The 27,766-nt window shown below is 45.3% G+C and overlaps 1 protein-coding gene across 1 annotated transcript in view; it reads right to left on the minus strand.

Moving 5' to 3' along the window:
- acvr2ab (activin A receptor type 2Ab) overlaps nt 1-20,227 on the minus strand; it is a 70,720-nt gene extending 50,493 nt beyond the window's left edge. Inside the window, exon 1 of the mRNA XM_076303415.1 lies at nt 18,850-20,227. Within this exon, the coding sequence (XP_076159530.1) occupies nt 18,850-18,904 (55 nt within the window). The 5' untranslated portion in view covers nt 18,905-20,227. The remainder of the gene's footprint in view (nt 1-18,849) is intronic.
- Between the last annotated feature and the right edge of the window lie 7,539 nt (nt 20,228-27,766).

Below are 27,766 nucleotides of genomic sequence, written 5' to 3' on the forward strand. Positions count from 1 at the left end.
GGCTGTTCTGAGAGCTTAGCAGAGCACTGGCTCCTTTCGCAGGGGACGGATTCAATAGTTCTTCCTCCTTCTCCTCCCTCCTCCTCCTCCCTCCTCCTCATCTTCCTCCTCCTCCTCCTCCCTCCTTCTCCTCCTCCCTCCTCCTCATCTTCCTCCTTCTCCTCCTCCTCATCTTCCTCCTTCTCCTCTCTCCTCCTCATCTTCCTCCTCCTCCCTCCTCCTCATCTTCTTCCTCCTCCTCCTCCCTCCTTCTCCTCCTCCCTCCTCCTCATCTTCCTCCTTCTCCTCCTCCTCCTCCTCCCTCCTCCTCATCTTCCTCCTTCTCCTCCTCCTCCTCCCCTTGGGTGCCGCTGGCCTCATCTCAGCTCTTTCCCCTGGCAGCAGAGAGGAATCCATAACTCAGCCGAGAGACAGGCCAAAGTTACGGGCACTCGTAACTCTCCTTTGCTTCTTTCTTTCTTTTCCTCACTCCCTCCCTCCCTTCATCATTTGTTCATTCTCGGAGGACGTCCACGCGCCTCTGCGAGACGGAATGTCTGGTGGGAGCATTCAGACATGACAGGTGCGGCAGTTTCAAAGTCGGCTGTTGAATATTTCATTGCCCCCCCCCCCCCACACACACCTCCATGAATAAAGTGGGTGCCATTTCTTTCTCCTCCTCCTAGTCAGAATGGTGTATAGCTCCTACAACCTTTGCAGTTAATCATCTTACAATCCACCTGCACCCCCCCCCCCCTTTCCCCAACCAACCAAACCCATTGCGCAGTGAAGTTGTGTTAGCACTATCATCAGTGGGATAATAGTTACATGGTGCAGGTGTTTTTTGGGGAACTGGAAAGATTTGCATGTAACGGATGGCCATGACCATGCCAGGCAGATGATTGTTTTTATCATTCATCTATGTTTAATCTATAGGCTTTAGTCCACAGCCTGCACTTACTTCAGGAGGAATAGTTGCCTGAGCCTTTGGGCTCTCCCATCACAAACAAGAAGAGGTCACAGCCACCTGCCATGGAGGCGAGGGGCAAACAGGGATAAATGTTTCCATTTCTCATCCCACCTCCATCTTCCGCGAGTGTGTGTGTGTGTGTGTGAGTGTGTGTGTGTGTGTGTGAGTGTGTGTGTGTCTGTGTGTGAGTGTGTGTGTGTGTGTGTGTGTGTGTGTGTGTGTGTGTGTGTGAGTGTGTGTGTGTGTGTGTGTGTGTGTGTGTGTGTGTGTGTGTGTGAGTGTGTGTGTGTGTGTGTGTGTGTCTGTGTGTGAGTGTGTGTGTGTGTGTGTGTGTGTGTGTGTGTGTGTGTGTGTGTGTGTTTTTTGTGTGTGTGTGTGTGTGTGTGTGTGTGTGTGTGTTTGTGTGTGTGTGTGTGTGTGTGTTTGTGTTTGTGTGTGTGTGTGTGTGTGTGTGTCTACTTAGCAGAAGCAAAGTATAAAGTTCTCCATTTGTGTCATCCAAAGAAACCGTGAAACCTTGGCTAGCTTCATTAGAAGTCAAGACGTTATTGCATGACACGTTTCACAAACACAGTAAGTGACGCATGCACATGCAAACAGAAACCATTTTTCTGGAACGTTTTGTGAAAAAAAAAACAAGCATGGCTCCTCTGCATTGCCGCTAATTGTTAGCACTGAGATGCTTGACACTAACTTGTGTTTTTCTTTCTGCTCCAATTACCTCTTGTTATGACAGGTGTTTTTCTAAGCAGTTAAAATAAAGCGCTAAATGTTCGACTGATGAGATGGCTGAAAGGTGACGACAAGGATCCAGTTACAGTCAATCTCCTCTTTTAAAACAACTCAACAACTCGACTCTAAGGAGCCTGCAGGGTAATGTAAACAGGACATATCTTAGTCGGTCACGACGCCATATTTGCTGACAGCCTCCTATTGCCATCTTACAGACTTCACTTCAGTGAACTCTGATCTGCTTCCCCTTCGCTAAGGACAGCACCTGCTATATCATCAGGCTTTTTGCCGGCAAAGTGATGTGCAGTGCAATTCATTCCTCCTCTTCTACTTCTGCCCTGTACTTAGGATCAGAGGAAAGGTAATTGAGCACGGAGGGAGGTCAGGGCACAATTTTGGGGCATTACTTATAAAAATAAACGACAGCTGTCAATCCGCTCAAGACATCCTAATTAGCCTCCGATGCTGCTACGGCAGCTTTTGCCTCTGGGTCCAGACAGAGCCTGTGAGCGTGCCGGGCGCTGGGCGACCGCCACTAACTGAGCGCCCGCTCAGGTTACTTAACGCAGCAGGGGACCATGGGAACCGGAGGGGAGGACGGACGGAGCTGGAGTCTTGTGCCACGTCGGTGCAGCCGCACGCAAACCTATTTTATACAGTCCATGATGCAAACGTACGTAAACACTCAGGAACGTGTTGTATGCTGTATGCCTCAGTATATCTGACTGTACCAGGATTTTAAACTGTGGCCATGTATGTTTAAGCACATCTAATTAATTGATTTGTTAATTAATTGATTCATTAATTACTTAATGCAGCAGGGAACCCTGGGATAGGACAGGGGAGTTGGAGGCAGTTAGCAGGAAGCCTGTGGCATTGAAACTTATACACTCAGGAAAGTAGGCCTATATACTTCATGCCTCAGTATGTCAGTAATTCAAGTTGTGGTAATGTAGGTCTAAGTACATAGATATAATTAACTTCAGCTTGTGTTGTAGATCTAGGTTCATATAGGCTGGATATAATTAAAGGCACAGTCAGCGATCGTACACGATTTCAAGCCCATAACATTTTTTTGTCACATTCAGCAATCATCTCCTCACGACCGAGCCACTGTAAAAAAGCCCGGTCTCTGTAGGCAGCTAAGGTGCCGAAAACAAACAAACAAAGTGGGGGCAGCTTGTCCCCAAAAACAAAAAATGAAACCCTGCCTGGAGTTTCTCTGGGAATACTGAAGGTAGAGATGAGCTACCTCTCTGGCGTGTTTCACTTGGTCCTTGGTTAAAATATATTCTACGTTGTTTTGGACAGACACGTCTTCTGATAAATTTAGATATAAACATAAACACAAACAAATGCGACTCCCTGCACAATCGCTGGACTGTGCATTTCATTTCAATATTTTCCTTGAAGAGATCAAATCTCTTCAAGATACATCTTTGTGAAGCAAGGGATAATGGGGAGATAGTTTGTGGGCCAAGGTGCAAATATGCTCTGGAGTGTGTGTGTGTGATTAAAGGATGTGATGCTAGGTGTGAATGCTTTGCAGAGGAAGAGAGAGAGAGGAGAAATGGAGAGATAATATGGAAGAGGAAGAAGTATGTGATAGCAACCTGTGAAGAACAAGTAACTGATCTGGTGTGAGAAGATGACTCATACTGACAAAGAAAGTTGACGCAAGAGAAAGTGAGAAGAGAAATGAAAGAGAGAGAGAGAGAGAGAGAGAGAGAGAGAGAGAGAGAGAGAGAAAGAGAGACAAACTAACTGAGGCTACTTTTCCAATAGTATTTGAGCAAGTTGCACAGCTCGCAACACCTTCTGACTTTTGCAGTACCTCCTGTAAAACTATTTTACATAGTCTTTGTAATCCATCACAACAATATGATGAACAACATTTTCCCCTAAAACTAAAAGGAAAGAACAGCACACTGCTGATTGAGTAACTTTATAATGGGAATATGGTATGAAATTAAGATTAAGGGAATATGGTCGGAAATTAAGATTAGGGTTAGAATAATAATGTTGGACATTATGAATGGAAAACAAAGTTATTATACACTTGTGAAGATGATGAGATACAGACAGGGGTGGGGGGGGGGCTGTGGTGGAGTTGCCTGAGAAAGAATGCAGATGGAGAGAAAGAGAGAGAGTGAGAGAGAGAGTGAGAGCGAGGTTGCCGTGGCTGCTAGGGAAAGCTGGGCACTCAATGTTACATCGATACTGAGGGCAGCGAGTCAAGAACACATAAGTGCTGTTAAGCTTCCAGGAGCCCGTTCTCAAAACAGAGCCCAAGCTGTGACGCACCACTGGCCCTGGAACGCTCCCCAGTCCGCTCTCAATCCCACACACACACACACACACACACACACACACACACACACACACACACACACACATTATTCACTCGCTCTCTTGCTCTCAATCATACACACACACACACACACACACACACACACACTCTAACACTTTCAGAGACACAAACAAAACCACTTGAGCGCACACCAATACAAAAAACAATGCTTCTTATTAAGCTGCTATGTGCATTAGCTGTCCTTTCTGAGCAGTCCAGCAGAGAGGCAGAAGACAAACGCAGTTCATGAGTTATTATGGGATGGCGGTTGGCGATTGGCTCCCCATCCAGTCCAGGCAGACCTGATCATGCAGCGAGCATTAAATAAGGCATCAAAGCAGATCGACAGGAGCTCTAATCAGGGAGTGTGCACTCTGGCCTCCCAGGTGGAGCCGATTGTGCAACTCAATGCGGCGCGCTCACGGACCGGTGACACTCTTGGTGCAGAGTTGGTGCCCAGCTCCGCTTGCACTTGGCACGGCCGCCGGTGCGTGTCACAGGACAGAGGAATTGGCATACTCCGTCTCTTGGCACCAATGCCATTTGCAGACCTCTCTATTTTTACTTCTAAAAGGCTACAAACCTCTTGCAAGGACATAAAGCAAAAGATATTGGAGGGGATATAAAAACTACACCTGACCTGACAAGCCCTTTCAGATTCACTTTAGTGAGGGAGGAGTTGAGGTGAGGTGAGGTGAGTTGCTTTAACATGCAGCCCACCCAGCGCTTATAGAGCCCCAGTGTCTTTGCTTATGATGCTCTTGGCAGGCCAGAGAGCTCCTGCACAAACTGCTTTTTATTTTCTGTCAGGTACAGAAGTTTCTGGAAAATTACTTTTGCGTTCTTCAGATAGCAGAGGGCCTGGCCCCGAGCAATGTTGGAGGCAAACAAGCAGAACGCATAAAGAACTCCTCTCTGGCTCTCCGTCTGTCAGTTTCTCTCTCTCTCTCCCTCTCTCTCAGTCTCTCCATCTCTCACTCTACTAATCACTGTATTCCTCTCTCTCCTCTCCCACGTCTCTTCCTATCCTGTCTCTCTTTCTCTCTCACACACATTTCTTTCTCTTTATTCTTACTCTATCTCTCTCTCCCTCCCTTTCTCTCTCTCTCTCTCTCTCTCTCTCTCTCTCTTTTTGTCTCCACTCCAATCCTAAAGCGGGAGCTAACAACAAACCCTCCAACGAGGCCGCGGCCGCATCAGCAGCGGAGGCCCGGATCTCATCCTGTTAATCCACACTGGAATGTCCCACAGCCCGGCCCGACTCCAGGCCAATTAAACCGGCCGTGTCCAGCTGCTCTGGACACAGAGGGGCCCACAGAGTCGAGGGCCAAGCCAGCGGATCCAGCCCGAACTGGGATGGCCTGGGCTGGGGTGAACATGGTGTGGGTCCGAGAGCTGAGATAAATTTGTACAGTTACACTAAATAGATTTCCAACAGTTATGAAAACAATGAGATTACGATTATGTTTCTGTGTTGTATTTTGCAATGCTGCTCTCGTTTTGTCTTAAAGGACAACTTTGGTCAAAGAACAACCTAGAATGTAGTATGGGTTAAGTTAGAAATGCTATGGTTACTCTCTTAATGTGATGATACATCAGTGTATCAGTGTATCAGTGTAGGGGTGTAATTTCAGATCGTAGGCACTGAAATAGCGAACGTGTGAAATGTTGAAAAAAGACATACTTTTGCTTTGCAACTCGAGATTGCACTAGCCTGTGCATTCGTTATTGTGCGATACAAAGGCTGATTGAATTGAGAACTATATATTCTCAATTCAATCATTGAGAATATATATATATATTGAGTACACTATATGACGACCAGCAATAAAGTGTTTTCTTCAGTTTACTAAAGAAAACATACGCTACTGTCAATAGATTAATCTGTCTTTGATCTAATCGACAAATTAAGATGTAAGACAATAAGCAATTCCTAGGTCTTCCTAGGTGAAGATTTTAACCTCAAAACCCATTTTGACTCCCTCCTGAAGGGCCACTGCTCATTGGATCTGCACAAATGTAGTGGTAGGGCAAAGTGTAGAGAAATGGGACTAATTTGCCGTAGTGTGTACTCTGAACGATCAGGCTGCCCAGAAGCAGAAAGAGCAATGCCAGCCTTTCGTGGGGCAGCTAAGGACGGCAGGAATGAAAAAACAACATTCGGAGTGGAGTGAGTGGCAGAGCTGTAGTACAAAAGAACGTCAAAAGAGCCGAAAAACACACTGAGTGCCAACCTTACTAGTCAGTGCTTGAGGGGGCCACTGGATTAACACACACACACACACACACATACACACACAACACAGACGCCAGACTTGACAGTCTCTAGCAAATCCTCTCCAAAGTGAAGAGAAACCTCGTAAAAAAGAAGCTTGGAGTGCTATTATGGCTGTTGTTAATCTTCACCACTACCACAGACCCAGTTCACTGCAGGGGTGAATGGCACAGGAACGTCTCACACACACACACACACGTGTACACACACTCACACTGACTCAGTCTCTAAAATGGGTCCTTCAAGTCCTCAATCATATTCCTGTACATTTTCAGACATATTCAGTGCATTTCTCCTCAGGATCTATGTACACTGTAACTCACTTGGATTGATCAATACACTCTTTCAGCCCATCAACAACCTTGCATGAACCCTCCTTGAATTTGATTGGTTGTAGAGCTCTAATGTCAGCATTTCTGCAGAAAGACTGAAGGACAACCCCTTTAACACCAGCTCTTAGGCAGCAGCAGCACTTAAGCAGCAGCTCCTTATGTGACTGGTTGTAGATTGGTTGCTCCTTATTTGATTGGTAGTTGACCTCTAATGTCATCAAGCTTTCCCCAGAAAGATTCAAGGACTGAACCTTTAACATCAGCTCTTCGGCAGCAGCTCTTGGGGCGACCCTGAGCAAGAAGAGGTGTCTCAGGTGGTATTCCACAGAGCCTACGCTAATGTAGGTCACTATAACAAGACCCCACTCCAACCAGACAGGAGCCAGCCGTGACATGGGCTTTGTGGTCTAGCGCCCCGCACACGCTAACACACACACACACACACTGGTGAGGGAGTGACTGGTACACGGCTGGCGCACTGAGAGCTAAACTCTTGACCCCGTGACCCACATATGTAACCTTGTGGCGTCCATTAGAACACTGAGCACTTTAACTACCCAACATTAGTGAGGATGTGTATGTGTGTGTGTGTGTGTGTGTGTTTGTGTGTGTTGCATGGGGGGCTGGCTTTCTGTGAGGGATTTAAAAGCACTGCCAGTGCCAGTGCCACCTCGCTGCGCTCCACACATTCCATTCCCGCCTCAAACAACACGGCGATAGGCTTCATCCCAGACATGTCTCTCAACACTGCTGCGGGACCAGGGGTGAGGTACAGACATGGGGGGGGGGGGGGTGTTATAAAAATGACAAAAGTGGCAATGACGTCAGCCACAAAGTATGACCAAACCCTTATGAGAGGATGAGGGAAAAAAACAAGGAGGAAAATGAAAAACAAGCCAAAAAAAATGAAATGTGTGAGAGAAAAGTGAACCCTGGGAGTGTTAGGAAAACAAGAAGCTGATAAATAGGCAACAACAACTTTTAATCAAGGATCAAAGTATAAGAGAGAGAATGATAAAAGAGAGAGAGAGAGAGAGAGAGGCCAAGTCAAAGGGTAAAGTGGGAGAGAGATAAGTAAGAGAGACACAAAAAGAAAGAGAGAGTGAGTGTGTGTGAGAGAGAGAGAGTGAGAGCCATGTAGCCAGCCTGTCTAGACGGCAGTCTGTTTTCAGGAAGCCCCTGAAGCATATAAAACAACATCTGCAGGATGCATTAATCACACTTAGACCCACTTGCTGTGGGGGCTCGTGGAGACTAAAGGGACTGAAATCTATTGAAGTCTATGGTGCGCAACAGTGAGATTTGCACTAATGCAAAGAGGAAGAACATGGAGGAGGAAGAGGAGGAGCTGGAAGAGGCAGAGAAGAAGAAGCAGAAGAAGAAGATGAAGAAGATGAAGAAGAAAAAGAATGAGGGTGATTATCCAGAACGCACTCAAGTGCTGTTTTCGGAACTGTATTGGAATTTTCTTAGGGACATGCATTTCTGTGGCAATCTGCCACATCTTCTTTGTTTTCTGCCCCTGGCCTCAGCTCCACTCCCTCTGGAATAAGCTCAACTGCTCCTTTTGGAACGGTTCACTGTTATTGTACTCTCGTACCACAAAACAAAAACACAACTAAATAAAACTGGAACCAGGATCAAAATCAAAATAAAAAGATCAACTCACCAACAATAGGAGACTGTACTGTAACAATGAGTGAATGCCATACAGTAACATCCTGTGGTGCTATGTCAATTGTGGAGCAGCAAACAGGGCACCCAGAACTTTTTTTTATATATATATATATATTTCTTTTTGGGCTTTTTATGCCTTAGATCAGATAGGATAGTGGAGAATGATAGGAAGTGAGTGGGAGAGAGAGTCGGGGTGGGATCCGGAAAGGACCACGGGGCGGGAATCGAACCCGGGTCGCCAGCGTACGGTGCAGGTGCCCCAGCCAGACGCGCCACGACTGGGGCCGCCCAGAACTGTTTTAGCTTAGATTCCCCCTCTTACTTTCAGGTGACCACCTTCCCTTGGGAGGTAATAGTGCCTTAATGACGGCCGTAAACTCGGAGGACCCGACTTTAGAAAAAAAAAACCCGACCTACAAAAAAAGTGTGTTCATCAGATCAGCTCAGAAAGCAAATACAGGAAATGCATAAATACATTAATGGAACTGCTTACTATGGTTGAGCAAGAAGGAAAATGTCTCAGGCAAGTGTTTCCATCTGTAGTGTTAATTTAGTGATAAATTACCTTGCCTATTTGTAATGAGTGAGATTCGCCTCTTGTGTTGTCGCAAGGGAGGCCACCGTGGTTGGAGAATATGATAGTGACGTAAAGCCGGGTACCTCGGGGCTCAAGAGTCTCTGAGCAAAACACAAACGACCTGACTTTGCGCTCAAGTCATTTTTCCTCTATCAGAGGTCGGAATTTCCGAATATCCGATGTGGCACCGACTGGCTTTGCTCCCACGGGCCAGTGTTTGGAGGGTGGCCGACACAGGCAGGTGACGGGAGGTGAGGGGGGACTGTGTCATTTGAGTCTTTCATTAGCTGGCCAGTTTTGGGCTCCTGCATGGCGAGTCCAGTGGGAGACCTGGCTCAGTCTGTGTGAGCAGAGAGAAGAGGAGGAACAAGCGCCCAGAAGCCTCCGAAGCCTCACAGCAGACCCAGTGAGACAAAAACAAGTAACTAGGCCAACCTGCCCCCCAAAAAGTTATTATAAGAACCCAGGAAAACTGCACTGACAGCAGAAAGATCAATATAACACTGAGAGATACTCTAACAACAAGGCTGAGCATGCTACCTGCAAGCTCTGGCCAAGTCTACCGCACAGAAAAAGACCAACATGGTCATATACAGTCATGCACTAAACTACAGAAACTACCATATATTCATAGCAAAAACCTTGAAAGATTAAACTAGAGTACTGTATCACACACCACTATGCTCCTACAATTTCTAATTCACACCAAGACACCCACAAACTCCTCGTGTTCAGGAGAGATGGTCTGGTGTGTCTCCTGACCACTGAACCAGTCAGTAGTCTGCACGTAAGTGGCCGTTTACAGCTCTCATTACAGCTGAACTCATAGACAGTATATAATCTTTGGCTGAACTGGACTGCTAGTGGAACACTACGCTTCATGTGCCCTGCATGGCTACTGGCACCAAGTCCATAGCAGCATCGGGCATTCATTCAGGCATTCAGCGCCACGAATGGAGAGGCACTCCTATCCTCTTGAGTTTTGTCTGTAAGGCTGAAGAGGCCCATTAAACCAAGGCATTGTGTTTAAAAGTGTTTGGATTACCCCGAGTAATTCACATTTTAATTGTGCTGTTTAGGGGGGAGGCCCTTCAGCTGAAGTGGAGGAGTGGGGAAAAAATTTGAGGGAGTGGGGAAGCGTGTGTGTGTGTGTGTGTGTGTGTGGTGGTGGTGGTGATTGGGGGGTACTGGAGTCGATAAAGCACATTGCTTAAAATCCAGGACACATCTTCACTCTCTAAAACGACTTTCTGGAATAACGAGCTGAGCAGCTGATGAGAGTCAAGCACCCTGTGAGAGATAGAAGGCTCTTCTTTTGAAACCGAGAACAGCTCCAAGTGTTCTTAGCAGGAACACTCCGTTCTGGAACGGAAGAATATTATCAGCATGGATGGATAGATGGATGAATAGATGGACTGATTGATCATCGTCTCAATGGATTATGAGAGAGACTGGGCCACTGTCAACCACAGAGAACACTGCTGAAGGATCCACTATACTTTAGCACTTGTTGAGCTAAGCAGTTGTGATATCTGGTCAAAGCAAACTGGATTGGAATCGTCTGCCGTCTGTGGTGCATGACAAGATTCAGTGTAATGGCTCATCTTGGCAACTCTCTCCCAGTGCATAGGCATGTTAGTGCACGCACACGCTCGCTCGCTCACTCTCTCTCTCTTACACACATACACACACACACATGGTCTCTCTCTCTCTCTCTCTCTCTCTCACACATACACACACATTCCCACAGCATGTTACTGACATGTTAACAGCTCAGATGGTATCTGTTCGTTCTATCTATACAATCACTAGAAAAACACTGCATTCACCTTTTATTCATTTAGAGTCATCCAGTAGATGCGTCTGTGTCATTTGAGGTACAGGCAGGATTGCATTGTAATTTTCATGTGTACTCACAATAACTTAGACTGATCATCATGACGTTATTGTTGCGCCCTTCTCCAGCTGACCAACAGAGACAATTCTGCCTTGTTCTGCCAAGAACCCCAAAGTTCTCCTACAAGAACCCAACAGTTTTATTGCAAATTCATAAATCAGACCACTTACTTTTCAGTGTTGAAGACTCCTTTCTTAAGTCCTGAAGTATTTCTTTTTTTATTTTATTGATGCTTATTTCAGGTCAATATTAGTAACTTATTACTTAGTAATTAGTAACAAAAAATCTGCATCACTGTAGAAAAATGTTTCATGGTCAGAAATGTGACACTGACTGCACAGTTGATAGTTGATACCAACCAGTCAGTTGATAGTTGTGAGGTATGGTGTCAGTCAATGTTACTGTGAGAATTTTTGGCTTCTGGCACATTCACGGCTCTTAGCCCTTATCCCCAGGGTCTCCACAGCACCGTCTCCCATGACCTCCTCTGCCCCCTGATCCTTCCTGCTCCTCGCCCACGCTCCCTGGCACCGGCTGGGCACAGCTGCCACGCGGCGTCAGAGTGGCACCACTGGTGCCCACTGCTCACACTGACCAACAGAGGCCCGCTGCAACCGTGAGAAACCCTGCTAACACACCAAGTGGAGAGAGCACTCCGCTCCTCTCTTTCTTTCTTCCTCCCTCGTTTCCCCCTCTCTCCTCTCTACCATCTCCTCTCCTCCACTCTCAGCTTGCCTGTGCTCGTGAGAAAATCCCTGCTACTACAGCAGGCTGAGAGCACTCCTCCCTCTCCACCTTCCTCCCCTCTCTCCTTTCCTCTCTCTCCTCACTCTCTCTCTTTTCCTCGCTCCCTCGTTTTTCTCTCTCTCTCCTCTTAGCTCGCCACGCTTCCCGCTCTTTTCCCACAGAGCGTGAAAAGGCCATGGCATGGGTACGGCCCCTAGCTGCCTGTCCTGATAATAAAACCATTGTCTACTAAAAATCCCTCTCTATCTCTCAGTCATTCACTCCCTCTCTCTCTCACACACATTCACCCAGTCCCTCTCTCTCTCTCTCTCTCACACACACACACACACACACACACTCGCACATTATTCCCCTCTCATTTACTCTGTCTCAAACTCGGACTTTCCCATAAGGGAAAGCGTGGTCTCACAGCACACTGCCGCTGGACAGGCTGGAGCCAGGGCTAGGAGTAAGATAGATAGACAGAGGAAAAACAGATGGAGGGGGGTGAGAGAGAGAGAGAGAGGGAAGAAAAACAAAAGAAGTGCTCCACATCTGTCCTCTTCAATCACGTGCTCCCAGGAACTATGTTCTCAACAGGGTGCAACATTACAGGAACTGCTTAGGAATTTGTGTGTGTGTGTGTGTCTATGTATATGTCCATATTTGTAAGTGTGTTTGTGTCTGCCTCCCTGTGTGTGACTTCCTCTGTGTGAGTGTGTTTCGGTGTGTGTATACGTGCATATTTGAATGTGTGTGCCACTGTGTGAGTTAGCATGTGTGTGTGCCTTCCTGTGTATGTGTGTGTGTATGTATGTATGTATGTATATGTGTGTGTGTGTGTGTGTGTGTGTGTGTGTGTGTGTGTGTGTGTGTGTGTGTGTATGTATGTATGCGTGTGTGTGTGTAAGTGTGTGAGTATGTCTTACTGTGTGTTTACCTCTCGCCGTGTGTATGTGTGTGTGTGAGTGTGTGTCTGTCTCCTGGTGTGTGTGTCTCTGGCCTGTTTCTATGTGTGCATGTGTGAGTTTGTGTGAGTTCCTGGCCCCGTGTGATGACATCACAGAAGAATGTTTGAGCTTTGGCTCCTCTGGGCTCTTGGGAGACTCAGAAAGAGACTCCTAAAAGGACAGCTAGGCTTAATAGCCTTCATAATGGAGAAGGAAGAGGGACTAAATAAGCAAACAAAAACAATGTAGTGTGGTGCATTCTTCGGCGTATTTATGGAAATTCCTGTGTGTGTGAGTGCGTGTGTGTGTGTGTGTGTGTGTGTGTGTGTGTGTGTGTGTGTGTGAGAGATAGAGAGAGAGACAAAGAAAGAGAGATAAATGATTGTGTACACGTTTCTTTCAAACAGCTCCCATTGCTCTTCACTAAAGTTCCAGTTGCCGTTTCTATAGAATGCTTCATGGAAGTTTAACTGACCACCATCAACACGTGCGCAGTATCCGAATCAGGTCATGCAACAGCATGGGCAGTCTCACAAAGCCATTCACACGGAATCACTTCTGGCACTTCAGAATAACTAATTGGTCTTCCCGCAGCTAAGCTGATAAGGCAGGGATGAGTTCACTAAAAATGACGCCAGAGCTCCAGGGTTTCCAAAAAGGGACTCCCGGAATGTACGTACACACACACACACACACACACACACAGACACACACACACGGATGCACTCCTCTCCTACACCCTAACCTCGGACCAGTTGCATAGCCTGAATGACCAAAATCACAACAACCCCAAAACACAGCATCAATGCTGAGAGAAAAGAAGAGGAGCAGAGAGGAGAGGAGTGGAGAGGAGGAGTAGAGAGGAGCAGGGAGGAGAGGAGTAGAGGGAAGGGCTGTGGAGGGTTCATTTCCCTGGGCTAGGGCTTCACCGCAGGGGCTGGAAATTGAGCTGGATGGATTGGGGCTGGATTAAAGTGGTCTGTGGAGACGCTAACCTCGGCATGTGTCTGGCTAACCTCTTAGCTTGACTTAAAGAGGATCAAGGCAACGCGTGCACCTTTGGCCCACTTCCCTTAGCCTTTGGGAAGAGGTGGAATGGGCCATGTGGGGGCGGACGCAGAGGTGGGAGCACATTGTTACACTGAGGTGTCACTTCCTCTGAGTCATCGTGGGAGGTATGAACTATTTCTCTTGAGATGAGAAACGCCTTCTCCAGCCAAGTTCTCCAGGGTTTCCAACGGTGGCCTTGGCCAGCAGGAGCTCTGTATGTGAAAAGAGCTCTGCTCTGTTCAGGCCGAGGCCCCTGCTTGTGTAACTGCTCATAGATATTAGAAAGCTAGATACCACATTGTCCGTCAAGTTCTAGTAGGTGGCATCGTAAACGCAGCTGCCATATTGCTGGGGGCAACACCTACTGTCTATGGGCAACACTTGCCGGCAATCAGAGACACCTGTCTGATTTCCAGTCAGAGTCAAATGCTCCTCCGTTGGCCTCCAGTGAGTGTTGCCCCCACCAAGATGGCGTCGCTATTTACGTACGTTCTGGAGCCCAATGCGGCATCTAGCTTTCTAATATCTATGTAACTGCTGCTGTTGGACAATGGTGACAGGTGCCTGCGGCATGTTAGGATATGTCGTTATTTGGAGGTGTTTCGGCATTGTTGGTTGTTGTTTTGTTTAGAGATTGACCAATTAATAAGAGATTAATAATCAACATCGGCTGATGCCTGAGCATATTTTAAGATGATTAACTGGCAGGCATATCTGCGGCCAGCCCAGTGTTGTTGCTGTGGAACACGTGTAACACTGCCCCTTGTGTCAATCAAATTGGCACTCTACAAGGCAGTGGATGTTGCCCAGTGCATGCTTTTTTTTTGGAGAAAAAGATGATAATGGAGTGAGAAGATGATATACTTTACTCCTTTCAAAAGTTTATCTGCTGCCTGCTCCTCCTAGCATATCTGGTTGAAATCAAAGTACATCCAAATGCTGTCAGTGAGCTGAACCAGGTGTATTCAGCTCTACCAGAGGGACACTGACACATTCATTCACACACTCAGAGCAGGGGAAGATGATAATGAGGAATAGGACTGAGAGACGCTGCTCTAAGGCTTCCTCCTGGGGATGCGGTTGGTTTTCTTCCCCTGGAGGACCCCTGTGGTGTTCTGGGGTGATGCAAGGAGGGCATTGCGTCTCCTAAAACACAGGGTGCATGGAGTGGTAAACGGTGCAAGAGTGAGCGGTCTCGTTAGCATAATTAAGACATGCTAAACTGGTAATTGGCTGGTGATGAGGGACCTTCCCCTCTCTGCTCCTGAGTGCCAATTCCACCTCATCAAAATGATTAACCTATTTCAGCCACAACAATACAGCTAATACACACATGCGTGCACAAACACTCTGGGTGCGTGAAAGACTGTTTGTGTGTGTGTGTGTGTGTGTGTGTGTGTGTGTGTGTGTGTACAGTGTGTGTGTGTTTGTATGAGAGACAGACACATACGCACATACCCTCAACCACTCTCTCACGCACAGACACACACACACACACACAAAATCACTACCCACACAAAATCACTACTGTTTCCAGTTGAGGAAATGATGTGATTACTGAGCAACAGAGTGTTTTCCCACGGAGCAGAGCAAACTGAGAATGGAAGCACACTATAGCCATAGTTTATTCTGTGAAGATCCGGGCACTAAGCCTGCACTCTTCTCCACTCAAAAGGGCCCGCTAACAACCCAGCAGGCTGCCGTGGCTGTGTACTGGTGGCTGGAGCTCTTCACTGTCTTATCCCTACCTGCCCCAAGCCCTCGCATATGTTTGCCAGCTGGCTACCAAACACAATGCAAGAGGGGGCAGTTGCAATCTGATTGGCCACGACGAGAGCTGGTCAGGACCACCTAGCGTGCAGTAAATGGGCCTGCTAATCTCATTTCGATATCAGACTCAGATTAAGTAACTGTAGGCCTACTTACTAAATAACGCTTTCAGCCATGTTAGCATCAGAAAGAATATCCATGTTGTGACGCTGCTAAGTAGTAAGAGAATGAAATGTAGCTTATCGAAGCCTGCAACGTCATGAGGTAGAATACAAAATGTACAAGTATTGTGGCTGGCGAGCACAACTTTTTCTAGCCTGTCTGACTCACAGAGCCTACAGACAGTGTTGCCAGATTGGGTTGAGTGATTTCCGCCCAATCCCGCTCAAAAACCCGCCCTCATCAACAAAAAACCGCCCCAACAACGATTTTGTCATAGAGATCCATTCAACTAAAATTTTTATTTTCCCGCCTAAAGCTTATTTTCCCCCGCCCGACGAAGTCAAAAGAAGCACCCGCCCAATCTGGCAACACTGCCTACAGAACTATGACTCAAGGCCAATGCACATTCGAATGGCGATGGTGTATAATCTCCCTTGCAGTAACCTGGACAAATAGCATGCCTGGGTAAGGGTAATTCTTCACTCTCCACTCATTCTTGTGTTGGCCAGGCTCTAAACACCTACATATATATATATATATATATAAATCTTTTTTTTTCTGCCTCCTCCTTGTACAGCTAATTCCTGTACCTACAGCCATCTTTTTTCTTTCTTTCCAGAAAAGTGAGCGATTGACTGGCGCTATGGGGATTATCAAAGCAGCTTGCTTCCTAAAGTGAGGACACTGCATTATTTCCAGATCTGTCTCGTCTCGTCTGCTTTGGGCCAAGTCAGCAGAAAGGCACCATGCCACACCATGCAGACGCCCACCACTCAGCATGCTAACAACATATAGGCCTAGGCTTTCTGAATCCGTTTTACAGATCTGAGAGTCCAATCACAAGAAGTAAAGCTTATTGTCTAAAATCTCACTGTTTAAGATGGTGAGATAACTATGAGTAAAAATACATTCTTTTTTCTAAAAAAAAAAACAGTGTTGTTGTTATTAGACAACACACAATGTCTCACGTCACCAGCCTGAACCACAACGAGCAAAACAAAAATAAAGTCAGAGGCCTTACATAACAGCACAAACTCGTGCCATTTTACACGGTTCAGTAAGCCTCTTCCGCTCGAATGATGACTAGGCAGGAGAGTTGTCCTACCGACCACTCCTGAACACAGACCTTTGGACCGCAACAGCCTCACCACCTGCTGGGTGTGTGTATGCGCCACCATTGGCCACTGGAGTAGAGCCACTGGTGCTAGGCCATTTGGAATAGTAAAAGATTGGGGTGAATGACGAAGGTTGGGGGGGGGGGGGGGGGGGTTAGTGCTGGTCACTGCTTTGGCCAATGGTTCCACAACATGGAGCCCAATGCAGACTGTTAACAAAGCATTGGGAAAAGACGTACACATATTCTTGAGAAATGTATAGTTAACTAATTAATAATAACCAATGCTGTGTTATAATAATGCAAGTAGGGCCTAGTCATCATGTTTGTTGTAAACAAGAAGTGCAGTACATCCCAGTAAAATGTTATCCCACTGTAAAAAATGATCACCTAATACAGGAAAACTTCAAAGGTCACATTTTGGATCACAAAGCTCTTCATCATCAGACACTGAGATTTGTTTTCCTGATGTATTTGTCTTCTACTCTGAGCACCTGGCAGGACTGGATGTGCAAACATTTTTCAATTCTCACTTCCCCCTGCAGCTTGACATGACGATATCATTGCAAACTATATCGTCCCTCTTACTCCTCACCTTCCCACCCCTCCCCATCGTTGCAAGTACAGGAAGTTTTAGGAGCTACTACCAACCCTACTGGCAGGTTGACTTGTGAATGTGATATCACATGCCTTTATGAGGCACTGCCAGATAAGACACACACTAAATGATGACAAAAAAGGCAATAAAAACTGTGTTAGTATTAATATACAGTATCACTACGCATCCTTGCCCCCCCTCACCACCACCTTTGATGCAACACTGCTAATCTTTGCCTGAACGCCATCTGATAAGAGACAGTGTAAATAACCTTGCTCTGGGCGCACGCCCAACTCCAGAACTGTGTGTGTGTGTGTGTGTGTGTGTGTGTGTGTGTGAGTTTGTGACATGGCTTTAGCACGGAGAGACACATTTACTGCGTGTGCACTGGAAGCGGAGGCCCAGGCAGCTCCTGTGTGTCTTAAAACAACCAACCAGCCTGTCTCGGATCCAGTCTTGTTTATACCAGCGAATACTGAAGAGAGAATGATAAGCGCTTCTTCAAAAAGTGTGTGATATACACACATACAGTAACCAAAAAAATTCTCTTCCAATACAGCAGTTTCCTATTATCCCATCAATCGCCTTGGGAGAAAAGAGATGAACAGAATGTAAAGGCCAAAAGAATGTAAGAGTCACAAACTGGACTTTACTGGAGTCCATTAAATGCTATGTGACATTCAATGTTAATCGCTTAGAATAGCATTCTGTAGTAGCTGAAATAGTTCCATTTGAGTAAGCTTGCCATTTAAGGGTGACAACACCAAACCCCATCACCCTCGCTCCGAGGACAAGCGCGCAGAACACGTGTTTATGCAACCATTATGAACATGGACCACTGTAACCGTGCAATAAAATGAGCCGCATACGTGTGGCCTGTTAAACTGTACCACCGGAGCTTTCCGAGGCTTAATTACGCATGGTCAACTCAACAGCTATTTAGTAACGAGGTCGGTTTGGAGCGTCACCAGCAGCGGCTACAGCTCAATGATGCAATATGCGAACATGTCAATACAGTGCCCACTGTGCATGCATACAATTTCCTCACTGAGATGCACTTTAAATACCAAATTCCTTTCAATCACATAATCGGATTCTCTAGTGCCCGCAGGGTAGCAAGCTAATAGTGGAATCCTCGCGTAAATTAATGTTAGGCTATCTCTCCGCTCTATTGGTGTCAGATAAGTGTTTTACATTAAAATATGTAAATTACTGTTACGTTCCACGTTCAAATAATTACAGAACTTCAATTGTGTAATCCAGAGCCATCGCCTGAACGACCTCAGAGAGTTCATTTACAGTGAGCTGCCCTCGGCACTGAGGATTACCTCGCGATGTTACTTAAGGCGGCCAACACTCAAAGAACATAATGGCTAGATTTTCCAAATTAAAGCGGAGAAACCACCCGTGGCACGCGAAGCTTGCTATTACATATTGGGTTAGCGGTGTGACCAGCTCATTTGGATAAACGCCAGACAATCCGCTTAGTCCAACAACCAATCTTCGATCGCCTCCATCATGGGCACTGTGAATATGAGCTTAATAGCTAGATGTGGGCGATGGTGATGGGGTGGGGGTATGCCTGGCTCAGCTGTAAGCAATTCATGCTCTATACTTGACAGCAAATAGCCTACAAAAGCCCGCTTCTCTGAAGCAAGATCGATGAGTTTATTTACATATTTCCACCCACCTGAGGAACAGGAGATGAGAAAAACGGCAAATGCCAATTTCGTAGCTGCTCCCATTTTTGCTCCCCGGTCGACCCCTCAGATAAAATCCTTACAGTCACGTCAGGTTGATCCTCCTGTCCTTGCTCTGAAGAAAAATATTTTCAGTCGGCGTCGCTGTACATAGATTAGTATTTCAAAAAATGTTGAAATACCCAGCTCCTCTAGTGATCTGTTATTTAGACCAAGGCCAATATTGCCTAATAATGGCCATAAGGCGCGTGCCGAATTGTAGATGGTATCGAAACAGGCCCTCTCGACGATACAATGTTTACAGTACTGTATGGGACAACCATGTCACTGCGGACCGTGGCTATCGTGAAAAAGAAATACAGTGAAAAGTACAAGCTCTTGTCGGTATCCAAAGAGAGATTATCAGCAATGAAGGTATATGTTGGTATTGCATAGGCCTTTTCAATTACATATCCTTATACAACGATGCTACTGTCCGCTTTACTGCAGCCTTCTATTGCGCGTAGACGCACGCTAGCTACGAGCGAACCGACGACTGCATGTCCGTCCGTTTACCTGGGTCCAAACCATTGCTAGTGATGTGGGAATAAAACAGTAAGATCGTTCTGTATTTTGCTTCTGTCCTGCGTAACAAACTGTAGTCCAGTAGTCCAATTAGTTTCAAAAGGTCAGATGAGCAGTTATTCCCAGTTGGAAAAATACGATGACTGAAGAACGTCAAACACGAGTCACTCAGTCCGAGGTTCCCACATGCATATTGAACTTCTTTATCTTGACAGGCAGCTCCATAACTCGGTTCCCAATGAATGAGGATATGACAACGCATAGACCACAATGTGGTTAACTGGTTAACTAAATACTTATCTCAAATAATTCATTCGTTCCGCTTCAGTCCATTTCGTTAAAGCATTTCACTTATAACTGTGCAAAATGTGCAACATTAAGTGGTCCTGAAAGCAATGCGTAAAGAACGGTCCGAGCAAATCAGAGGATAGCTGAATGATCCCCTATTATGAATTCCAGAGCGTTTCTCTCCTGACAGCTGAATTTGCCTTTCTGACAGGAGCACTGTCTGACTCGACGTAGTGATAGTTATAGCAGACTAACGGAAGGTAGTTAGCCAGGGAGCTAGCTGTCGTTACCCATTCAGCTTGGCAGGTCTCGGTCCGGTTATCACGTCCGAAACAGTCTTTTCCTAATTTGACGTTAACGTTACTCTAAGGCGGGACAGAAAGGACAGCGACAATGGCCTCAAAAACAGCTGACGGCTAGTACAGATTCGTTTCGACGTTTAACAGCACCTCGCTGCCAACTTGCTGCTGTCCTGTCGCGAGTCTCCTTGAACAGCAATGGCAACAACACTTGTTTCCAACAGTATCCTCCTCATTCAACGCATTGCCTGGATTCAAGATGGCGTCAAGCACGGATTGTTTTTGTTTTTTCCCCCTATTGCTCCTCCTCTCCGTCCCTCCCATTCACGTTGATAAAATTGAGTGACACTACATCACGTCAAATCGAAAGAGAGGGAAATCATACAGACGACTGAGAGTATTCCCAATCCCATGTCAGAAATCCTGCGCGTTTAATTTGGGTACCCACATGCGCACCTGGGTACCCAAAAGTGATTAACCGATTGTGTGCTGGTCATGCAGTAGTAATGACAAAGGAGTATTTGATGTAATGAAGAAATAGAAATGGATATAACTTCTATGTGTGCAGCAGGGAGTTATCCTTTGAGTGAAATATGTGGTTATGTGGTAAAGCCTAGGTTAGTACCAGGTTGTAAGCATGCTGCTCCAAGTCCAAAAAATAAACCTATGTACATAATTATGTTATAACCTTCAGAAGACTTCAGAAGGAGACATCAACCTCAAAAATCTCTAAACTAATCACCTGAAAATGTGAACCAAATGTAAGAAAGACAACTGCAGACACCCACATATCGGTGAGTAATAATATGACGAGGTCTACATATGATGGTAGGTCTACAGATATATTGCCACACTACATAATATTTAATATCTTATTATTCCCTCATCATAATGCACAATTAAATACTGAACAAGATCCATTTTGAGGGACAGCAGATACACAGATACAATTATGCCAAAGTGACTAGACACCCCAACCACCAACAAACTTCTTGTGAGCTTGTTATTTTACTCTGCGGATGATGTATGTTGGTGCATGGCTGAATTTAGAGCCTTTCAAACTAATGCAGCTTAAACAGCAAACCACAGAATAGCCTATATTTCAAATAAGTTTTTAAAAGCTCCCCCCTCTCCCCTGAGATGCACGTGCCATGGAATGAATGATCCCCTGTAGTCGCCAAAACAGGAGTCGTTTTCACATAATTGCATGTATATGGATGATAGGGTTACAATACTCGGTGACCAAAGGACCACTTGGTGCATATGTAATTGGCTTTGTTTTAAAAAAAGGAGGCAGGGTATCATTGCTAGTTGGTGAATAATTGAAATGGGACTGGTGACCTCAGTGGACGTGGCTCCAGTGAACATCATTACAGGGCCCCAGCATTGCCTTTTAATGGTGTTACTTAACATGGACCTCCAATGTCCCCTGATGGGTAAGAAGAGGCTCAGGTCGGGGGGGGGGGGGGGGTGTGGGGAGCTCAGCTAGAAACAGGGACCCTGATCCCACACGAGTAGCCTTTTAATGTTTAATGTTGTAATGTTAGCTTACATTTTCTGTTCTTTGTATTTTATTGAGAGTTTTCTTTTTCTTCTTTTTAATGGTAGACTACGCATCCTTGGTGGTTGGTGCAGTTTTTTTTTCTCGAGCTTCAGAGAAATTGATCAATAGATGAAAGAAAAGGGAGAATTATATAGAAACAGCTTTTGAGGTCATGGCGTCAGCTGACTGGTGCCAAGCGCAAGTTTATTTATTAATCCGCATGAGGCTGTCTCCTTTGGGTCTCCTGGAAGGACCGTTGAGCATGCCTCACAAGGTCTGTGGGGTTAAATTGTTCACACTTGATTTTGACAGATGAGGGTGTGATTAATAGGCCTGGGTGAATGCCACCACCTCTCAGCTCCACAAAAGCCTGTGCCTGCACAAAGGGCTGTACACATCCTCTGCCTTTTTTTGCCACGGTGCGAGGCACAGTGGCTCTCGGGCCTAAGACGTTTGGAATGCTTTGTTGTCAACAGTGATTTGTCACTGGGTTGTTATTTTTTCTGCAGAGCTATACTGGTGTTGTCATACTCATAGAAATGGAAATACCCCCCCCCCCCGCCGCCCATGGGTCAGGCTACTGAAGGATACTATTATAAATCTTGTAGCTGGGCAAAAGTAGTTTTTTGTGGGTTTTGTCGCCAAAGGTAAAGCTGTGAGTTATGAGTTCAAACAGAATGCCAGAGAAGATGATGATGATGATGATGTATTGTGTTGTTTGCTGTTCTATAATAAATCTGGCTGCCTCTTGGCACACACCTCTTTGATAGATTAGGTAGCAAAATAATCAACCTATTGTTAAACCCCAAGCTGTGATAAGACAGAGCCTGATCAGGTTTTAAAATAAAGTGTGAACAGTGAAACCATTTCCAACGCCAGTGTTATGACAAATGTGGCCTGTAAATATCAGCTTCTCCCTTGCAGCAGTCTGGAGGTAATATATGCAGCTATTTTGGAATTACCCCCTAGATAGAATATGTGAAGCCAATCACACACTTGAATTTGGTAAGAACAAAATTGAGGTACTTGACAATGTGAAGTCTCATTTCTGCATGTGTCATGAAATCATTCCTTTCATGTAGCAGATTGGAAAATAGCACTCAAAACACACACACACACACACACACACACATAGACACACACACACATATCAAGTCAGCATACCAAATGTGTTGAGTGGCACTCCTTGCTTTTCATACGCACCCAAAAAGTCCAGCTCTGTTGCTGAAGTGGGTGCTCATGTCTCAGTCATATATCAACACACGTGACTCGTGTGTCTGTGTGTGTGTGTGTGTGTGTGTATGCGTAGAGAGGTGACATGCCCCTCTGACCTTGTCAGTTGAGATGAATGTCGTCCTACCTCCTGCTCATTGTTCATTACTCTACAAACAAACAACCCCCTGACAGAAAGACAGAGAGAAAGAGAGAGAGAGATAGAGAGTGTGTGTGTATATGTGTGTGTGTGTGTGTGTGTGTGTTTATGTGTGTCTGTGTGTGTGCATGTGTGTGAGTGAGAGAGAGAAGCCTTTGCAAGTGACCTGACATTTACTCAGGGGTTGGGTTAAACATTTCTGTTTGGCAGTGCCATTAATTACATTTTAGTCAATGATCTGAGAGTGGAGGGGATTATTGAGGTGGATTTAAAAGCGCGGGTATCCTCCTGTCGACAGATGCCAGGAGGTTAGGATGGGGATGGGTGAGTTGTCTGTGTAGGAACGTTGTCACTTGTAGTTATTATTTGACCTTGGGGAACACAGTGAGATGATTTTATTTTTCCAAACTCTTTTTTGTCTTTGTCTGCTGGCTGGCTAATGTCCTTTTGCAGTCCTTTTCATTTTCATTGTCTGACATTTATTTTCCTAAAGGGTTTGATTTTGCATGTGGAAATGCATCACACTGCATACATCACACATAATAATAATAATGATAATAATAATAATATAATTTATTTATATAACACTTCTCTAACACAGGGCACCAAGTGCTTAACAGAGAAAACAAGCCAAACAAAAATAGATAAATACTAAAATAATAATAAAATGGTAATGAGTGCACTTTACAGTATACATGGGGCATAGATACAGAGCAACTAGAACATTACAAGCTTGGCCTCAAAGTAGCGTGGGAACGTGCAAGCTCATGATAAACCAACTACTGTTGCAGGTAAGTCCCTAAGTGGACTTTAACTGAGCACGCCATTAGAATCACTGCTGCTTTGAAGTTAAAAGAAGAAGTGGTGACAGGAGATTAAACATTTAACCTGGTCAACGCTGATGATCTCTGAGCTCCTGATAAACATGACCAGAAATACTGTGTACTGTATGTGTGTGTGTGTGTGTGAGAGAGAGAGACCTGTTCAAAAAGTAATGCTGGGGCCTGTACGTGATCATTTCTCTGCCGCAGGGGGATGGGGTTGAGAGAGAGATTGGCCACAGCATGTTTGTTCCTCGCTGCGAAGCGTGTGCTCTGTGCTCCCTCTATTCAGCCAATTCTGATGTGTTTAATTTATTACCTGTGCTGATTTATCTAGCACCTGTTTCGCCCTGGGCGGCCTCAGCTCCTCTGAGGCCCCACATGACAAGGCTGAGAGAGATCAGGTTCAGGAGGGCGGCTCAGTCGAGCGGCTTGGAGAGGTGCTGTTAGTATGATACCATGTTCTGGCCTGGGAGGTGTTTTTTTTAATTCTAAAGCACATTAAAGGAACTCTATGTAAATGCTAACGCCCACTGGCGACGGCATTCGCGTCTAAGGATTTGACGCTCAAGAGAGAGCAATTTTCTAAACTTTGGTGTTGACACGTGTCAGACGCTGACAGTGGGCATTGCCCTTAAGAATGACATTCATTTAAAGCATCACAATGTAATAATGGGTATATCAGCATTCTCACTATTATAAGTCATCCAATTCCCTTTGAAAGTGTTGTTATAATGTGATTAACATTCAGCCCAGTCTGTCCTCTTGTGTAATACCAGTTTGTACTTCAAGAGTCACAGTAGTGAAAAAAGCAAGGCAAAGCAACAGAGTTGAGAGCCTTGCGTTGTAGTCCCTTCAGGGAAATGTGTTTCACAGTGAGGGAGTACATTGTGTCCTGATTGTCCTGTATGAATTTGTGCCCTGTCTTCTTTTACGGTGTGTTTTTTTTTGGTGGCTTTGTGTTTATTGGACAGCTGTTGTGTGGACAGGAGAGGGGCCAATGTACCTCTCCTCTTGTTATACCTGATGGAAACAACACTGAACAAGAGCAAGCTGCACACAGAACCTTCTCACAAGATTTCTGGGGTGCGTTTCCCAAAAGCATAGTTGCTAACCTGTTAGCAACTTAGTTGGTTGGCAATGGGGAAAATGCATTGCAACCAACAAAGTTGCTAACTTAGTTAGCAACTATGCTTTTGGGAAACGCACCTCTGATCAGGGAGTCAGAAGGAAAGTCAGAAGAGTAGCCCAAGAGCCAAGGACCACTCGAAGAAAGCTCCAGAAAGACTTGGAGGCAGCAGGTACAATTGTTACAGAGAAAATGCCATGCCATGGCCTCTATGCACGCTTACCCCACACGACTACACAACACTTAGACAAGCCTATAAAATATTGAGAAAATGTCTGGTCAGGTGATGTCATACTACACACCATGTTTGGAGGCCACTATACCAATGGTGCGGATTGGAGGTGGGGGCATTATGATGTGGGGCTATTTTTTATCTCATGGTAGGAAGGAACAATTGAATGGAGTCATTTTAATCCAGGATGATGAGGATGAGACGTTGGTAGACCTTCCAGCAGGACAATGATCCAAAGCATACAACTAAGAAAACTTGGAGGCTCTGTCTTAAATCCAATTGAACATTTCTGGAAGGAACTAAAGATCAGGATTCACAAGAGGGATCCCTGGATTCCTATCTCTTTAGAGGAATGGGCCAAAATCACACCTGAATACGGCGACTGATTCGTTTTGCCATACAGGAAATGTCTTGAAGCTGACATTACAAACAAAAGCTTTTCCACATAGTATTTAAGAAATTTCACTAGGTGCATTGAAACCTTTTTTCCTGTGTCATTCCGCTTTATTACACATCATAGGCGCCGATTTATGTTTCCGTCGGCGGGTGCTCAAACAATTAAACTCATGCAAACTCATGCAAAACAGCACATCAATTGCCATACGATTTTTTAGAAAGTAGTAATTTATGCATTTCAACACTTTAGGAAATCAACAGCAGCCAACACACAAAACGCCAATAGAGTTTGCGGGAGTCCATGGGCGTCACTCCGAGGAAGTTTCTCAAATGCTGTTAAGTAAAGGCACAATTTCTGTGCACTTTCAGTCACAGAATAGGACCTACACTATGCCTAAAACATGCATGCATGATCCATTGTTTGACTCCTGAACGCTCTATCCAGACATGAAAACAGTTCACAAGGTTAATTGACATGGCCATACTGTATGTTAACCCACAAACTAAAAGAAAAACAATTTGCTTTGAATGGTGTGCCTCCTCACAAAAGCATAGTCACTGGGTTCAACTAGCTTTTTCTTCACCATCCTGTGATCCTGTCATGTCGTCAGTGGCACTCTCAGGTCCTTCTCATCTGCTGATAGAGCAACATGAGTCTTCCACTGCTATAGCCTTGCTCCTCATTGCCTTAATCCTTTCCTTTTCAGAATGTCCTTTCTATCCGTAATCATAAGTCTTTCTTCGGTGAATTAGCAAGACACTATCAAGCAAACAATCATTAAAGACCTGTGTGCGTGCTCAGTCCCCTGCACATGAAGCTGTCTGTGTGTGTTGTAGGATAGATTTGCGTGATTTCTTTCTATCTGCTTTACTTTTGCGAGTTGCGACCGCATCACATCAATATGTTATAGAGAGGTACCAGTGTTTAGCTGTGTTTAAATGATATTCGGGGCTACATTTTAAACATTCGGGGCTGAAGCCATGAAAAAATGGCCTTGCGTTAATTTTTCAGGAGGGAAGTGTCTAAAGAGGATTTTTCATCCGACAGCCGCTCTCAATGGTGGTTAGGATATGGAGCAGGGGATTGACAGCAACATAGCCAATCATATTATGAAAGATGCTGCATTTAGCACCAACTGCAATGTTGGATTTAAAATTAATCTAAATTTAGCCGGGACTGTAACACGTGGGTGCTCGAGCCCCGGAGCACCCACGGTATCGGCGCCTATGTTACACATAACTTTATTTATGGATGTTAATGTTTGGATTTTTTTTGTGTGGATTACCTGAGTTAATACTAATGTCTGGTGAAAATTGAATGTGAATAGCCTCACTGGAAGTATACTTACTGAAAAAAATGTTGACACGTTCAATACTTATTTCCCCCACTGTATCTCTCTATCTATCTATCTAAAACAACACATTAAACAGGGACAATCAGGGCTAGTGGAGGCTAAACGCAAGTAAACACAGTTTGTCCACCTCTGAAACCTCAAAAATAGAGTTTCTGCACCTCTAATTAAAGTTTATCTACCTCTCAAAAGAGTTTATTCACCAATTGCAGCTTTTAACATTAAAACATCACACTGTATTATCCACATTCACACTAATCAACAATCTAGGAACCATTTAATACCACTGGTATTGTTATAAACATAATTCATAGTTACCCGTCTGGGGAAAATTGCTCATTGATGATACTGAAATCAAATTAAATTGTTTTGTCCAGGTCTCCAGTGTATGCTTATCACAACCAAATGTGTTATGGATATTTGAATTATTCCAAGAATGCAACGCTTAACGTTTGTTGCTTTTTGCTGAAGTCCCCAACACCCTCCCTCCCTCTCCAGAAGCTGGGCTGCTCTCTAGGCTCTGTTTGGGTGACTGACGTGTCTATGGTGGGAGTCATCCCAGCTCATGTGAACCACCGCTGACAGCCAGAGAGTTATGGCCAGGTTCTTCCTGAGAGGTCCCTGTAACGGAGCCCTGTAGAAACCGGTCAGGTCTGTCAACCGCTCTCATTTGCACAGAATGAGGCCAATGGGGGGCAACAGAGGAGTCATTGAGGGCAAGAGCAGAAGGTTCCGGGAGGGGTGAGATTAGGAAGGAGGGAGAGAGAAAGGGTGGGTGGGGCCATGGGAGACTTAAAGGTGCAGACTGTGATGATTGCCCGTTACACTTTCCTCCAGCCCTCCTCCCGGTGTGAGCCGACGACTCAAAAATAGGGTGGTTCGAGCACAGTGCTAGCTCTATAAAGGGGAGA

The sequence above is a fragment of the Alosa pseudoharengus genome, unplaced genomic scaffold, assembly GCF_046254945.1.
Source record: "Alosa pseudoharengus isolate Yale_2024_CS ecotype anadromous, Long Island Sound unplaced genomic scaffold, YU_APseudo_1.1 YU_APseudo_1.1_scf_24, whole genome shotgun sequence".
Classification (NCBI taxonomy): domain Eukaryota; kingdom Metazoa; phylum Chordata; class Actinopteri; order Clupeiformes; family Clupeidae; genus Alosa; species Alosa pseudoharengus.